General features: G+C 45.2%; 1 protein-coding gene across 3 annotated transcripts in view; it reads left to right on the top strand.

Annotated features, from left to right (window-relative positions):
• The first annotated feature begins 890 nt into the window (after positions 1–890).
• Positions 891–17,176, top strand: part of LOC141996205 (butyrophilin subfamily 1 member A1-like) — a 43,679-nt gene continuing 27,393 nt past the window's right edge. The window contains exons 1-5 of one of the 3 annotated variants that reach the window (XM_074968170.1): positions 891–1,298; positions 4,480–4,590; positions 8,561–8,908; positions 10,136–10,417; positions 16,065–16,169. In XM_074968170.1, coding sequence (XP_074824271.1) covers positions 4,491–4,590; positions 8,561–8,908; positions 10,136–10,417; positions 16,065–16,169 — 835 coding nt within the window. In that variant the 5' untranslated portion in view covers positions 891–1,298; positions 4,480–4,490. Of the gene's footprint in view, positions 1,299–4,479; positions 4,591–5,907; positions 5,971–7,384; positions 7,469–8,560; positions 8,909–10,135; positions 10,418–16,064; positions 16,170–17,176 lie in introns of those variants that run through there. The other 2 variants (XM_074968171.1, XM_074968172.1) reach the window with 2 other exon arrangements.

Genomic DNA, 17,176 nt, shown 5'->3' with positions numbered 1-17,176 from the left:
TTCCCTGGGTGGGAGGTGAACTCACGCAGATGCACCTCTGAACCTTGGGTCCTACTGAGGAAGGGCAACCACTGTGAGTGGAGTGGGGTGTGGTGAGGGAGCGGGGGGGGGGGGGCACAGTAAAGGAACTTTTGGTTGTAGAACATGAGGCAGAAGACACTGCCCCATTCAGTGGGGGTGGGTGTCCTGCTCACAGGTTTATGTTTATGATGAATCCTGCTTGCAGCATTTTCCCTAATTAATGTCGGGTGACTTCCCTCCTTTCATTAAAAGTTTCTTTATTACACTCAGACCCTGTGTTTGCGAGTGGGGAAGTATTGCCTCTAAGAGGCACCCAGGAGTGGTGTGTAATTTTTCCAGGTTATTGGGTGTGGGCTTGAGACGGTTTTGTGTTGTACTGTTGAAAAGGAACCTCTAGATATTGAACCTGGCCCTGGTTGCTGCCGACTCCACCTGGCAGAAGGGTTACACATACTTATAGCTTCCTTTCACAGGAAACAAGCTGACAATGTCACCACCAGGTGGGCTTTTTCTTTGACTGGTGGAGAGAGAGAAGCCCATTTTGAGTCTTTGATCTCTGATCATCGCACACAATTACCGCTCGCCTTCAAATGTGCATGAATTAGCTCTTTCCTGCTAAAGTGCTTCATTTGCATTGCATGATTATTTCTTTCTCATTTGATGGGTTATTTAGTTACAGGGGTATATACAATGTAAATGTTTTCTATTACAGTCTATCAGGATACAGATAAGTGAAAACAATGCACGTAACATCCCACAGTTTTCATGAAGTTTAAACACCAAATAAATTTACAACCACTTTGATCTATACTAATGCACAAGTGAACTGGCCTAGGGCTTTGGCATGAGTTGGCAGCTGGTCTTCCAGCATCACAGAAGCCAAGCCAAGAACAGGGACTGAGACCCCAAGTGGATTGTCACAATTGTGTGTGTTTCTTTAAAAAGAGCTGGGTTGGTTTTTTTTAAAATCACAAAACCATGTGACTTTTCTGAATTCCTCCTGTGCTCTTCCACTTTCACATTCACCCTCTCATTGCAGTAGAGAGGGGCGTATGAAATGCTGATTAAAAATCATTCAAAATTAAAGTCTGTAAGATCTGAGGAACATCAAGGAGCTGGGGGAAAACTTTAATGCCCTGAAACAAAACTGGAAATATGTAATGGAAAAAAAGCAAAAAACAAACAAAAAAAGCCCGTCTGGCTTGACTCTGAGGAAGGAGAAGCTAGGAAGTCCCCACAGACCGACTCTACTGAGCAGTTTCTGCCAGTTTAAACAGGTAGGTGAAACACAAACACACCTCCTCTTAGCTGTATTTACATCTGTTTATTGCTGTAATTCAGGCCGCAGCATGGTCCAGCTCTGAGGACAGGCACAAGGGGCCAGGAATATCTGATAATTAGCTTCAGCTCTGCCACTGTAGCGAATGGTGGTCCTGTCTCTTTACAATTCAGGTTTCAGAGTGACAGCCGTGTTAGTCTGTATTCGCAAAAAGAAAAGGAGGACTTGTGGCACCTTAGAGACTAACCAATTTATTTGAGCATAAGCTTTCGTGAGCTACAGCACCTGATGCATCCGATGAAGTGAGCTGTAGCTCACGAAAGCTTATGCTCAAATAAATTGGTTAGTCTCTAAGGTGCCACAAGTCCTCCTTTTCTTTTTACAATTCAGGTGTGATCCGGGGATTGTCACCAGGGGGAAGCAGCATCCTTCCTGTGTGAGAAAGCTACCTGTGATGTAAAGGGTCAGCACAGAGCCCTGAGCAACATCACTTCAGCACCCCATGGGGTGCATGGCGAAGGGAAAGAGGGATCTCTTCACCACAGGGTGCGCCTTGGTCCCCAATTAGGCTGGCGAACTGGCTGTGAGAGTCAGGCCGTGCTGGATTCCTAGGACCCAGCCCCATGATGGGGGAGGATTCCCCCTCCCCAAAGTCCTGCTCTTTAGCTGCATAGTCTGATGGGTGGAGAGTCACATGGTGAAATAAAATTCTTTACAATAATAAATATTAAAAAAATAAAAATATTGGAGAAATAACTCCCTTCCCTGCCCCCACTCTTGGGCCTGACCCTGCCTGCATTGACGTCAATGGGGGTTTCACCACGGTCTTCAGTGAGTGAAGGGTCAAGTTCTTTGTGTCTCAGTTTCTGCGCCTGCCAAAAGTGGGTTATTAACATTCGCTCACCTGCTGCAACAGGGAATGGTAGCGATTGATTTTTTCAGCCCTGTGAAGATGTAAATTGCGAAGCAAATAGGAAGATGTGGATTTAGCACAGCCTTGCCTACTGGGGAGAAGGTCCTGAAAGACGCTAATGTCCCTAGAGGAGACACTCCCAGCAGGGCCGGCGCTAGGTTTTTTGCCGCCCCAAGCAAAAAAAGAAATAAATGAAAAGGGGGGTGGCCGGAACGCCTCCCCTGGAATTGCGCCGCCCCCCGCACGTGTCTGCTTTGCCGGTGCCGAGAGCCGGTCCTGACTTGCAAATATTTTTACTCATTCCAAACACTGGCTCATGAATTGTCAGTCTTGTATGTTTAACAAACTACAAAATAGACAAGCGATGTCAGGAACAACATGGCCCATTCTCCAATATCTGGAAGCAAGGGAAGATAAGGGAACTGGTAAAAGGGGAGACTGAAACAGGTGACACGGGAAGGTGAACTGTCAGGCTAGAGGGAGGTTCCTCGTGGAGTTCCTCAGGGATCAGTATTGGGACCAAACTTATTTAACATTTTCGTTAATGACCTTGGCACAAAAAGTGGGAATGTGCTAATAAAATTTGCCAATGATACAAAGAAGTTGGGAGGCATTGCCAATATGGAAGAGGACCAGAATATAATTAAGATGATCTGGACGACCTTGTAAACTGAAATAATAGAAATGGAATGATATTTAATAGTGCAAAATGAAAGGTCATGCATTTAGGGACTAACAACAAGAATTTTTTCCTATAAGCTGAGGACATAGCAGTTGGAAGTGACAGTGGAGGAGAAAGACCTGGGTGTATTGGTTGATCACAGGATGACTATGAACCATCAATGTGATATGGCTGTGGAAAAGGCTAATGTGGTCTTGGGATACATCAGGAGAGATATTTCCATAGGGATAAGGAGGTTTTAGTACCGTTATACAAGGCACTGGTGAGACCTCTCCTGGAATACTGTGTGCAGTTCTGGTCTCCCATGTTTAAGAAGGATGAATTCAAACTGGAACCGGTACAGAGAAGGGCTACTAGGATGATCCGAGGAATGGAAAACCTGCCTTATGAGAGGAGACTCAAAGAGCTTGGCTTGTTGAGCCTAACTAACTAAAAGAAGGCCGAAGGAACATATGATTACTCTCTATAACTACAGCAGAGGGATAAATACCAGGGAGGGAGAGGAGTCATTTAAGTTAAGTGCCAGTATGGACACAAGAACAAATGGATATAAATTGACCATCAGCAAGTTTAGGTTTATAATAAGAGGAACATTTCTCACCATCAGAGGAGTGAATTTGGAACAGCCTTCCAAGGGGAGTAGTGAGGGCAAAAAACCTAACGGACGCCAAGACTGAGCTTGCTAAGTTTATGGAGAGGATGGTATGATGAGACTGCCCACAATGGCATGTAGCTGATTTGCGACTGGCTGGTGATGGGAGACTCGATGGAAAGCACTCAGAGTTACCTTGTGTTGATTTCACTGAATTGTTTTGGTAAAAAGAAAAACAAAATTAAAAAATCAGAAAAAATGAAAAGTTTCATTTCAGGATTTTTGAAATTCAGTGCTTTTGAGTTTTTATTTGAAATGACTTTTCATTTAGAATTTTACTTCAATTTTATTTTATTTTTTAAATTAAAAGGCTTTAAAATAAAAAAGGAAATTAAATGTTTCATTTCAAGTATACTTAATCCTGTCTCAGCCTGGGAAGATGGACTCATGGCTTTCTGGGGGCCCACCGAGTCCTACATTTCTATGATTCTATTATATGATTCTGGATCAAATGAAATGTGAAATGTTATACCTATTTACTTCTTGATTTGCTGAAATTTGTAAAAAAAGAAAAAAAAGATTTTTGGGTCAAGCTGAATATTTTAACTTTAAAAAAATAAAATAAATATTCCTATTATTATTATTGGGACTGCCACCAAACTCCATTATTTACACAGCTTTAAAGAAGAGGCGAGGCAATACGATTTCAGCTTTTTTGTAAAATCTTACAGTGATGATCAAAACAGTTACTTACCTTTGTACTCTTTCAGAGGCCATGTCCTTTTAGAGTTGGTCAATACACTTTTTGCTGAGATTTAATTGAAAAAAATGATGATCTCTTATAAGCTGGTCAAACAATAGCAAAAGATCATGAAAAAATACAGAATTTTTGCAAAAAGTATTCATCTATTCTTCATACTCCAGCCTCCAGTTTTTCTCTTGTCACAATCTCTGCATTATGCTCATTTTTCTCTCTTGCTGTCCTGATATAGTTATAAGGAAAATGAAGGTTTCCTCCTTCCCTCATGGCCCTGTAATGAGCTCCTCTCTGCCTGGCTACATCATGTTCTTCATTATTCTGTCCGGTCACAAAGTGGACTCAGGTAAGGAATTCCCATGGCTTCAGTGTGCTTTCTGCTCTCGTGGTAGATCGATAGATGATTTAGATTAGATATAATCTCTTTAGCATATGGATATGTGTCAATTCCAACCTTTAGGAACATGTACAATGACATTTATACATAACCAAACACAAACTATAACTGCAAACTGCTCTTATATCTGGAAAAGAAATCTTCCCACTCCATCTAAACACAGTCATTCTTGATTCAATTTGTCCTTTCCCAAAATCAAGGGGAATAGTTAGGTCTGGGCTGGCAGCCTGGACTAAAGATCAACGGATCGGGAGTCAGCCAGACCAAGGAGCAAAGAAAGCTGAAGCAACAAGGACCTTTCACTGAAAGTTCCCTGGCACTCCATTTAAACCAGAGAGCGGTTACGTCAAGCAGCCCAGCTGATATGATCTGCCATGGTATGACGTAGCGAGGCAACACAATCTCTTATGTAGTCAAGCCCTGGACTCCACAGGACTTAGATCCAAACCACCTTGAATTGCACTGGATGCCTGAGCAGATCACAGAGCTGAGAGGTGAAAGTTTCCCTGTGAGATGAACGAGTGCTCTGCCCATTCTGCACCGGTCTTAGACATCTAAGGTGGACAGACCGAACCACGGCCTGGTGCAGCTGGAGCGGTGGGTCAGGGAAAAAATAAGTAAACATCAAGGAAATACCTCATTGTTTCAGTTTCCTCCCTCTGTCTCTCTGGTGTCCTAGCACCCTCTAGCAACCTTTGCCTCTTCCTCTAATATTGTGCTGCCAAAAGGAAGCCGCATTCATTTTGTGCATGTCTGGAGGGTAGGTGTCTTTATGCTTTGGGGGGGTCCCACTTTCTGGGGGCTGTCCCTTTCCCCTGGGATGCCGTAGCAAACAGGGTGATTATCTGGATATACATATCCCCTAATCTATAGCCCTGAGTGTTACCAATAGGCTTATCTCCGAGGCATTCGCTCTGAATCGAGGCGTGCGTCAAGCATCCAGCTCTTCTATTCAATATGGCCTTGGAACTGTTAGCTAAAGGTGCTGGAGCCTGTCTACATGCCTCTGGCATCGAGGTTTCTCAGCAAGCATGTTAAACAATGTTACACGAATAGTTACTCCTTCCCCGCCCCACAAACCCTGACAGCTCTGTTCCTGATTTACCAAATTTCTGTACAAAAGATATGAGTTTGTCAAGCTTTTAAAGCAGGCTGGAATAATGCCGACATTTTCTCTGTTCCTAAGGGGGATGCCTGAAATACGACATTGACTGATGGGATTTTGGGCAGGGGCAAGGAGGAAGGAAAGACAGGTTCAGCATGTAGGGATACCGAGACTGCCAGCATTATGGTGAACCGGAGCATGTTACCCCACACGAATGAGCAGCTGTAAGTGCGCTGAGGCTGTGGTATCAGGGCCCGTACACATCCGCAGATAGATACGCCTGGGGAAAAGTGGAGAGCTCTGTCATGGGGTTGCAATGTTACTGTTCTGTTAAAAGGAGGGGGTTTGTTTTGTTTTGTTTTGTTTGGGGGTGTAATATATATTTAGGGTGCAAAGTCTAACACTCAAAAGTTAGGAAATGCCAGATTTAAGATTGCAGGTGCAACATTAATTCAGCTCCCTTGTATATACAAAGTCACGTGTTAATTTCCCATCAGTCTCCTTCCTCATGTATTCAGGGCAGAGGATGGATGGTGCTCAGGGAATGCGGGAGCTATGCCTCATTGCGCTGAATGAGGAATGAATGACCTTGTGGGCTTTTCTAGGGCATTCATCACTGAAGTATCTTGAGTGCCTCACAAACATGAATGTTTGAGCTTCTCATTTCTGGTGTGAGATAGCAGAGTAGAGGACACTGCCCATTATCCGAATTCCCTTTATCTGAAAATCCACAGTGTGTCCCCCCCGTAAACACTGGGGGTTCAGATAACAAGGAGAGCCATTTACAGCAGGGAGTCTCATTCGTGCCACATGAGTGCCACATTGTATCCTCTCACATTGTGGTTCCGTGGCTGCAACACTGCGTCCAGATCAAAGCGCCGTCCGGGCAACTCCTTGTATCTGCAGTGGCATCTCTAGTCAGGTCTCCTCTCTCATCAGCGAGCCCAACAGCACAGTTCAAAACAGCACTTCCCTTTATCCGAACACCTGGTTATTCAAAAGCTTCAGGTGGCCCTCGGGCCATTTGAATAAACAGAGGTGTTCGGTGTTATTTTTTATTACTAGTTTAGCGGTGGGAAACTGAGGCACGGAGTGATTAAGGACAAAATTTGCAAAGGTCACTATTAAATGTAGGCCCCAATGTGAGACATCTGAGGTGTCATTTATTTCAGGGTAGGTCACATTTTTATATGTTCGGAGCACTCTGTGGACAGCTAATTAATCTCTGTAAAGCTCCAGAGAAGTAGTTGGGTAAGTATTGTTCAGATGGGGAACTGAAAAGTAAAGTGCAACACCCCACAGTGACTCGGGATCTTGTCGCAACACAAAGTAAAAAAAAAAAAAAATACCGGGCTGGCCAATTGTCGACCGACCACAGGAAACAACAAAAAGCCTCCAGCTTACGGCAGGTTCTTGTCACATACACCAAAGGTGCCGTGTGCAAACCCGCTGACGCAAAGGGCACCAACCGGGAAGGCGGAAAAGCTAAACGACCTATAGCAAAGCGACACGACCCCAACAAAGCTCCATAAAATACAGCGGCCAACAAGCGCGGGGGGGGGGGGGGGGGTTCCGTGTGTCCGCCAAGGAGACTGATCATCCCTCGGCTGAGAGAATCCTCCCGTTAGCACCGGCCCGTGTCGTGTCGTGTTTATTGTAGCTCGCCTTACGCCTACCATGCAATTGGTGTCTGTACTGCTGGTCAGCTGGCTCAGCTGTGTGGTATGTATGTAATTTTCCTATCATTTAAAAGTACATCCATTACTTCTAGGTCTGTACCCACCCCCCTTTCCTTGTCGCCTAAGAAGCTGTATAATTTGAATCATTGGCAGGCAAAAACGTTTGCTCTGTTCCTCAGTCACCGCGTTACTTTGTTATCCAATAAACGTTGCCACCGTGTATTTAAACTAATTCAGTTGTCAGTGGGCTTGTGTTTTACCCAGTAATATACCTCCCGAGCCTGTTCGCGTCGCGGTCAGATCTGAGACAGGATAGAAACTCAGCATCTTTTAATGCCTAACACTCCTTACTACTGTAATGACAGCGTAGATACTTTCCACTGACTTCCCTTGCAGCTGTGAGTGCTCAGCGCTTCTGAGGTTTCACGCCCAGAAAATGAAGAGCAAAGAGTGTTAAAAGCAGCCAACATAGAGCAGTCACTGCCAGCTCCCCCTACTATTGCATGCACAAAATTACACAACAGGAAGGTTAAGGTTGTAAAGTCAAGCGCTCAAAGGTTAGGAAATGCTGGAATTCAGACCCCTTGATGCAGTCATGTCCAACACCACGCAGTGGAGCCTGGGATCACTTTCAGTGTAGACGGAAGGGCCTTAATGTCAGAGCACAGTCCGTGCAGTGAAAAGACAGTGAGGTTGGAGCACGCTCAAAGAAGACGGAACTTTTGGAGATCGTAACAGTCAACCTCCCCCCCATAGGGACCCAAATGAGAAATAAACAAATCTTCTCGATGGCACAGGCACAAATGGTGGTTTTCAGAGCATTATAACTTGGCCAAATCTGCGTGGATTTTCATAGGGACAACAAGAGTCACCTCCCTGATTCCCAGAGCTGTCTGCCTGCCAAATTTCATGTCCCTGCTCCAAATATGGGGTCCTGGATTGTCCAGGGCTGCAACAGTTTAAGAATTTATTTTAATGTTAGCAAAACAATGTATTATTTCCTCATCATAGCTGAGGTGAGTAGTGTTAGACCAGCCGTAATGAAATATAACACAGCGCTTGTAATGATTACATTTTCATCAAAAGTTCATTGTTTTCAGATTTGTTTTCTTTGTCTCTTTGCTACATTTCACAGCTCAATTTAAAGTGATTGGACCTGACCACCCTGTCATGGCCACTGCAGGTGAGGACATTGTGTTACCCTGTCGCCTCAGCCCCAGGGTAAGTGCTGAGAGCATGGAGGTGAGGTGGTACCGGTCCCAGTTCTACGCACTCGTGCACCTGTATCGCGATGGGGACACTCAGAACGAAAGGCAGATGCCGGAATATCAGGGAAGGACGGAATTTCTGAGAGACGACATTGCGAATGGAAGCGTTGCCTTGCGAATACGCCACATCAGACCCTCTGATGAAGGACAGTACAGGTGCTTTTTTCGATCAAGTGTTTTTCACGAAGAATCCCTGTTGGAACTGAAAGTAGCAGGTCAGTACCTTGGGCTGGTGTTTCCTTGTGACACAACATTTCCCACCCTCACTTGGGTATTATCACGACACTGTCCTGTAGGCTTCCAGCAGCCCTAAAAAATTGTCTGACATCTTCACCACGTGTCTCTCTGCATTTCAGGTTGTCCCCACCCCCTCCTCACCCCAGACCTCTTTACAGCTAACAGGCTACAACTTCCCAGGTGGCCACGGGTCAAAACATGAGAAACCTGCCGTTGATCTCAGTATTGTTTTGCACTGGGCGGTGTGTGAGGGTGTGTGTGTGAGGGTGTGTGGGTGGGGGGTGTGTGTGTATGTGTGGGGGTGTGGAGGGGGTTTGGGGGGGTGGGGGGCGTGGGGGGATAAGGGTGTGGGGTGTGGGTGTGGGTGTGTGTGTGGGGGGGGTGTGTGGGTGTGGGGGGGTGTGGGTGTGTGTGGGGATGTGTGTGTGTGACAATAGTCAGCAGATGCCTAAACTCTTTTTGATCGTCAAGTCGAGTTATTGTCCACAGCAAATCTTCCCAGCACAATGAATTGACCCCCTCCCACTTTCTTCCACCCAGCCTCATTCAATACATCCCATAAAAAAACCATATTGAGAGATGAGATGGGCTTTGCAGCACGCTCCAAAATTCATCAAATTCAGGGTCTGCAAGGCCAAGGAAATGGGGGGTGTTAGAGCTGGCTAAGAAATGAGATTTTGCTCCCAGAAACATTTCTACACAAATTTTAATTGAAATTATCCCTTCAGAGTTTTCCAGTTTTCATTGACCTCCCACACCCTCCCCAGAAAAAATTTCAAACCAAATACTTCAACTAGCTCTTAAGTTAGTTCCTTACTTTAGAGTCCTTCTCAGAGAACATCCTTCCTCAAACACCCAGGCAAAAACATCAGAACTGAAGTGCAAGAGATCTGAAGAGTGATAAGAAGCACGAGCAGAGAGGTGGCCCCTGAATTACACAGAACTCAAACTTCATGGGGCTTATGATCAAACTGAAGGTGATCAGGGAATGAGGGGCATCTCACTGGAAGATATGTTTGAAAAGAAAATTAAGAATGTGGTTAAGTTTTTTGCTGGGCCATGGTTTCCTGGATGATGAGTACTAGGAATTCAGAGGGGAAACCCATTCATTCCTTTTATTAGAGATTTAAGTATTTATATTTTATACTGAATATTCATATAAGTTAGCATTGAGAACTAAAGCAGTTTATCTCACTTTCCTTCAGGTCTGGGCTCTGCTCCTCTCATCTCTGTTGAGGGTTATCAGGATGGAGGGATTCAAATGGTGTGTCGATCAGCTGGGTGGTACCCAGAGCCCGAGGTGCAGTGGAGAGATCCCAGTGGACAGGCTTTAACATCACTGTCAGAAACAAAACCCCGAGGGGCTAACGGCCTGTTTGAGACACAGAGTTCTATCATTATAACAGAGACTTCTAACCAGAGCCTGTCCTGTCATATCAGGAACGCCCTCCTCAACCAAGAAAAGGAGTCGACAGTTTATATAGCAGGTCAGTTACTATCCAAACAACACCCAGCGGTCACCAATAATTAATAAGTACATAAAATAAAAATTGGTTAAATAAATTACGACTGATAAATAATATGAAAGTATTTGCACCAAAGACAGCTACTGTTAAAGGTCTCATGAGTGCTCTTCCTTTTCATCTAATGTTAATGACATTGCAAATGTTAAATGTCAGACACTTCGTCTTCTCTTGTCTGGGGTGAATTAGTAATGTGACACTTTCTTGGGGGTACCCAAGACTGTGAGTCACCATGTTACCGCCTGTCTCAGTGAGAGAGTGCTAAGCTGGGTGTCAGCTCCCTGGCACCACCAGCCTGTCACCCCCCAAACAATCTGCTCAGGGCTCTGCCAGCCCGGACTTTACCTTGCAGGTTAACACTAAGGGCATCCAAGGCCCCGAGCTTCTCTGAAGCATCCCTCTGTAATGTCCAGCCCGTCCACTGGACACTCCCAGTAACTACCAGGTTCACTATTCCCAAGGGAACAGTATACACACAGCTTGATTGGTATACTACTCAGGATCAGGTCCTTTATAACAACAAAAAGAAAAGGAGGACTTGTGGCACCTTAGAGACTAACGCATTTATTTGAGAATAAGCTTTCGTGAGCTACAGCTCACTTCATCTGAGGTATAATTATAGTGAAAACAATCATAAGTTTGCCGAAGATTAAGTTTTAAGAGATACTGAGTAAAGATAATGTAAACAGACATGGTTACACATAAAACAAAAGTATAACATGCTTATTAGAGGCTAAACTTAACTTGAAGAGACTAAAATCCTTGTCTAAAGTAGTTTCTCACCTAAAACAGTCTTTTCCAGCATCATCAACCCACATGACTAGGACCCACCATTCATGGATGCAAAAAGTGCTGTGAGGAATAACAAAATGACTTACTTACTTACTCTTAGACCCCAGAATCTATCATTTTTGTCCTCAGAGTCTGTATGACTCCCCTGGTTCCTGGGTGCTGGCTGCAAGGCTTCTTTAAATATTCCTGTTTCCCCATATTCAGCCAAGGCTCCCATGACTTACAATGCTGAATTTACATCTTATCTCCTGTCTGGAAGAAACCTGTCTGTCTGCTCTGCCTGGGACACAGTTTCTAAATCATATTTTCAGTACATACACACACCTTCTTAAGTATCATCTGTACATACATCTCACAATGATTAGGAAGAGCAGTATGACAAAATCTTTTATTAGGTCCCTGTCAAGGCTAAAATTCCCCACTCTGGCACTTCCAGTGCAGAAGGTGGGGGCCCACACGAATGACCCCCTGAGCTTATATTTTACCAGCTTAGGTTTAAACTCCTCCAAGGCACAGAGTCCTCTGCCTTGGACAGGTATTGCTCCCACCACCAAGTGATTTACACCAAATATTCAGGGAAGGGTCACTTGGAATCCCTATCCCCCCAAGTCCTTTCACCTCCTTTCCTGGGGAGGCTTGAGAATAAAATACCAACCAGCTGCCTTAGCAATGTGAGCACAGACAAACCCTTTGTCTAAGGACTTTGGAATCAAAGTGTTCTTTTTTTAAAAAAGGTAAATTTTATTATAAGAACAAAATAGAGAACCACATCTGAAAACTCAGGCTGTTAGGGATTAAACACCAAAAATAACGTTCTTGGGGTCCAGCTTAAAGGTTACAAGCAAACCAAACAAACACACCGGGGGTTAGCACAGGGGAACCCACAAGCCAAAACAAACAAAAAGATCCCTGACCATAATTTCTAACATTCTCTAATCTACTGACATGTCTGGGGTTCCAATGAGGCGTGTCTCAGTCTGATGCTGAGGATTTCTCATACCTGGCCCGAGGTTCTGACGGCATATTTTCTGTCTGGTTTCTCTCCGCCACCCAGAGAACAAAGACCCTGCACCCAGCAGATTTCCCCAGTTTGAAAGGGTTCAGCCTCCCTGTTGGTTCCCCCGCTCAGGTGCCAGCCCACTGTAAGTTTACCTTTGCATAGCATTGAGACCTTTTAACCCTTCACAGGGAAAGCAAGCAGAGACCAGCTACTAAGAAGGATTTTATAACTAACTGACTGGGCTGGCATACATAAAGGTTACCTCCTTTCCCCCTGTATTCATGACAGCCCCTTACATCATTTTCTTGACGGATAAATACCGTGAAAGTGGTGTGTGGGGTGTAGTGAGTTTCTCAGGACTGTCAGGTTTCAGAGTAGCAGCCGTGTTAGTCTGTATCCGCAAAAAAACCAAACCACCAGGGGTACTTGTGGCACCTCAGAGACTCACAAATTCATTAGAGCGTAAGCTTTCGTGGGCTACAGCTCACTTCATCATCATGGGCTACAGCCCACTTCATCGAGTGCATTCAATGCTGTAGCTCACGAAAGCTTATGCTCTAATGAATTTGTGAGTCTCTAAGGTGCCACAAGTCCTCCTGGGTTTTTTTTCAGGACTGTCAGCAGTTGCTGACCCAGAGAAGCGAATCCTTTGCCAGAGGGCACCAATGGATTGCTGTGTCACAGCTGGTGTTACAGATTCAGAGATGATGACGATTATCACAGCTATAGCACCAGGGAGCCCTCGTCATGTGCCAGATGCTGTACAAACACAGAACAAGAAGAAAGTCCCTGCCCCAGGGGCCTTACAGCCAGTGGTGGATTAACACACAGGCCCATGGGCCCTGGCCAATTTGGGGCCCTCACAGGAGTGCCAGAATCTGTGCAGAGGGGAGGATGGGGGATTCGAGTGCCAGAACAGGGTAACTCCTGCTCCCCGTCTTCCCCCCAGGAGCCTGCCACTGCTCCTGCTCTTCTCCCTGGGGCTCTGCCCTCTGGCCTGGCTGGAAGCTTAGCCAGGCCATGGTGAGGACTGCTTGGGGAGCCCGGGCCACTGTGAGTAGCCCTGGACCCTCCACCTGCCCTGGGAGAGGGGCTGGGGTGCCTGAGAGCAGCTCCTGGCCCGTGTCCCTGCCCCCCAGGGCAGGTGGTGGGGCTGCTCACAGTGGCCCGGGCTCCCTGGGTGGCTCTTACCATGGCCCGGCTCTGGCTTCCAGCCTCGCCAGGGGGGAGGGCCTTGGGGGAACAGGAGGAGCAGGGGGCAGGGCCCCATGACAATGAAGTGCTAAGGCTCATCTCAGCCCCCTTTCCGGGAAGAGGCTGGTACAGCTAGAAGGGGCTGCGCTTCACAGCATGGGATCATCTCCCCCACCATGAAGCATAGCCCCCGCCACTGCTACTCCATGCCTGCCCAAGGCTATTAAGCCCGTGTTAAAAAGTAGGGGGCCATAGCCCCACTGGGTCCCCCTGTTCTGGTGCCCCTGTGCCCCTGGGCATAGGGGATTCAAATGTTCTTTGTGTCCAGGGCCCCAGTAAATCTTAATGGGCCTCTCCTTAGACAACGGATGGCTATAGACAGGCATGGGAGTATGAATAAACAATGAGACAATGATAGGGTGTCGTCTCAGCACACTAGCAGTCTACCCATTGCCAAGTTCTGTGATCATCTAGTCCAGGGGTTCTCAAGCTGGGGGTTGAGACCCCTCAGGGGGTGGAAAGGTTATTGCATGGGGGGTTGCAAGCAGGCAGCCTCCACCCCAAAGCCCGCTGTGCCTCCAGCATTTATAATGGTGTTAAATATATTAAAAAGTGTTTTTAATGTATAAGGGGGGTCGCACTCAGAGGCTTTGCTATGTGAAAGGCGTCACCAGTACAAAAGTCTGAGAACCCCGATCGAGTCTGACTCCCGCGTAACACAGGCCACAGGATTTCCCTGACTTAATTCCTGTTGGAACTAGAGCATATCTTGTATGGGGGTGGGGGGGAAGCCATCCAATCTTGATTTCCAATGATACAGAATCCACCCCCCACCCTTGGTAAATTGTGCCAATGGTTAATAATCCCTGCTGTTAAAAATGTGGGCCTCATTTCTAGTCTGAATTTGTCTACTTTCAACTTCCAGCCATTGCATCTTGTTCGCTGAATGAGATGCACAGAAATCTGCAGCCTCTGCAGCTAGTGCAGAGTGAATTGGTCACATATCCATACGTTGTCTGTGTCTGGATGGTGAGGAACCTGACCTACACTGGCAGAGTGACTGGCAGTGATAGAGTAGGTCTCCAGCCTATACACAGAGGGCGGAAGGGACAAAAAGAAACACAAGTTATGTCCATGGATCATAACTCTATTGACAGTGACAGACGTTGCAAGGAATTTCTGCCTGCAACGGATAAGGAAACACGCTGGGCACACCACATGGATCTCCCCCCTGTTATAATGCAAATTCCTGTTCACAGCGACATGCTCACCCCGCGAAGAGGTAACACACTGCACACCGAACCTGGGCACGTATTCCAACCCTCAACATTTGCTCATGTTGCTAAGACTGTAATTAAGGTTGGATCCTTTATACAAACTAAAGAGGTTGACTGGGTCCAGGAAGTCAATGGGGTTACACTTACATGCTATTCAGTGCCGCACTGCTTAATACCTGGCAGGACCAAGCCCGAAGTGAAAAGCTGAACCGAACTTTAATACACTTTTTGAAGTTACCTGTAGACCTGGGGTGCATTTTTTGTCCGAAACTTTTTTCCAAGCAAAAATATAGATTCAAAAAAAAAAAAAAATCATGTCGGTTTCACTCAACTGTTCGACAAAACACCCCCCAAAAGACAAGATGTTGTTTTGACATTTTTGAAACATTTGATTTTTCAAGTTGAAATGACTTTCCTTTTCGAATTGCCTCCAATTTTATTCTTAAAAAGGGCAAAAATTTAAAGAAAAACATTCAAAATTAAAATGAGTTTTTACTTTTTGGTTCATCAGAATTTCTGTAAATCGTTTTCAGATTGACCCAAAATGATTTTTTCCCCCAGAACTGAGAGCAAACTGAAAAGTCTGTCACTTGTACAGGTCTAGTTATATGTGTTAACTTTAATGTTCTCAACTTCATTGACTTTAAGTTTAAAAAGTTGTGGGGGGGTTTTGGTGAATTTGATAAGCCCAATACCAGTTCTCTTCCTATGTGTATTAATTAAACCAATCCTTTAATGGAGAAATGAAAGGAGCTGCAGCTCCCCTTCCTATACTCTCTTCGAAGGTGGAACCTGGGTTTGGCTGATGGATACAGAAATAGCTCCTATTCCATTCATTTCTTTGCTGTCTTTAGTATTTTTTTAAACGAATACATGTGTGTGTGTGTTATGTGTTTCACATTCTTACAATCACCATTGCACTCTGATCACTAACTTGTACATGGTCTAAGTTTAGCTATTATTTCAGTTAGTGCTGATTTTTTTTTTCTCCACAAGCAGGGATTATTTCTAAAGTATATTGAGAAATAGACAAATACATTCCCCCCCCACCCTTCACTTCTGCTTTGTGACACTTTCATATTCCCCTCCCCCACTCTTTCTTCTAGATGGTTTCCACATTAGAAATATGGGATCCTCACTTCCCTTTGTTTGATGTACTTTCTTCCCTCCCTACTCTGTTGAAATTATGTAGCTGAAACAATGTTTAAAATCGGATTCTGGTATTTTCTGTTGCTCAGACAAGAGTATTTACACCCTTATCTCATAAATCTTGCTGGGATGTATTTTTCTGAGATACAAGTATTTTATTTTCCAAACTGCCGCATCTCTCTGGGGTTTTGTTTTTCAGAACCTTTTTTTCCAAGGGTGTCTCCCTGGATGGTGGCTCTGTACGTGTTCCTGGTTATCTCCTTTGCTTTGTTAGGCGTTGCTGCTTTTCTCTTCACATTAAGAGGTAAAGGCCTAAAGAGGCGAATACAATGTGATAAGTGGAAAAAAAAGATTTCCTCTGTAGAAAAGATACTGGTAAATGGACAAGACAGGAATGACTAGGACAGAACAGCATAGAAAGGATGAAAGAGACAGGCACGGAAAGTGCAGTAGGTGAGGAAAGGAGAGGGGAAAATAATAATGATGTAGGACCAGGCTCAGCTGAATAGGGATGTGATTACACACATGATTAAGCATGTGCTGAAGGGTTTTGCAGAATCAGGGCTATAACCATGGTGCAGCATTATGCTTTTAATATGAACATGTGGTTATCCTGATAAACCCAGTGTGAGCAGTTATGCATGTGCGACCACATTAGCTGTGCATGGAAATTGGTTAGTTAATTGTGCCACTAATTTCATAGAATCATAGAATCATAGAATATCAGGGTTGGAAGGGACCCCAGAAGGTCATCTAGTCCAACCCCCTGCTCGAAGCAGGACCAATTCCCAGTTAAATCATCCCAGCCAGGGCTTTGTCAAGCCTGACCTTAAAAACCTCTAAGGAAGGAGATTCTACCACCTCCCTAGGTAACGCATTCCAGTGTTTCACCACCCTCTTAGTGAAAAAGTTTTTCCTAATATCCAATCTAAACCTCCCCCATTGCAACTTGAAACCATTACTCCTCGTTCTGTCATCTGCTACCATTGAGAACAGTCTAGAGCCATCCTCTTTGGAACCCCCTTTCAGGTAGTTGAAAGCAGCTATCAAATCCCCCCTCATTCTTCTCTTCTGCAGACTAAACAATGCCAGCTCCCTCAGCCTCTCTTCATAAGTCATGTGCTCTAGACCCCTAATCATTTTTGTTGCCCTTCGCTGGACTCTCTCCAATTTATCCACATCCTTCTTGTAGTGTGGGGCCCAAAACTGGACACAGTACTCCAGATGAGGCCTCACCAGTGTCAAATAGAGGGGAACGATCACATCCCTCGATCTGCTCGCTATGCCCCTACTTATACATCCCAAAATGCC

The sequence above is a fragment of the Natator depressus genome, chromosome 11, assembly GCF_965152275.1.
Source record: "Natator depressus isolate rNatDep1 chromosome 11, rNatDep2.hap1, whole genome shotgun sequence".
Taxonomy (NCBI): Eukaryota; Metazoa; Chordata; order Testudines; family Cheloniidae; genus Natator; species Natator depressus.
Note: the sequence above shows the minus strand (reverse complement) of the source record. Positions and strands in the feature narration are given on the sequence as shown.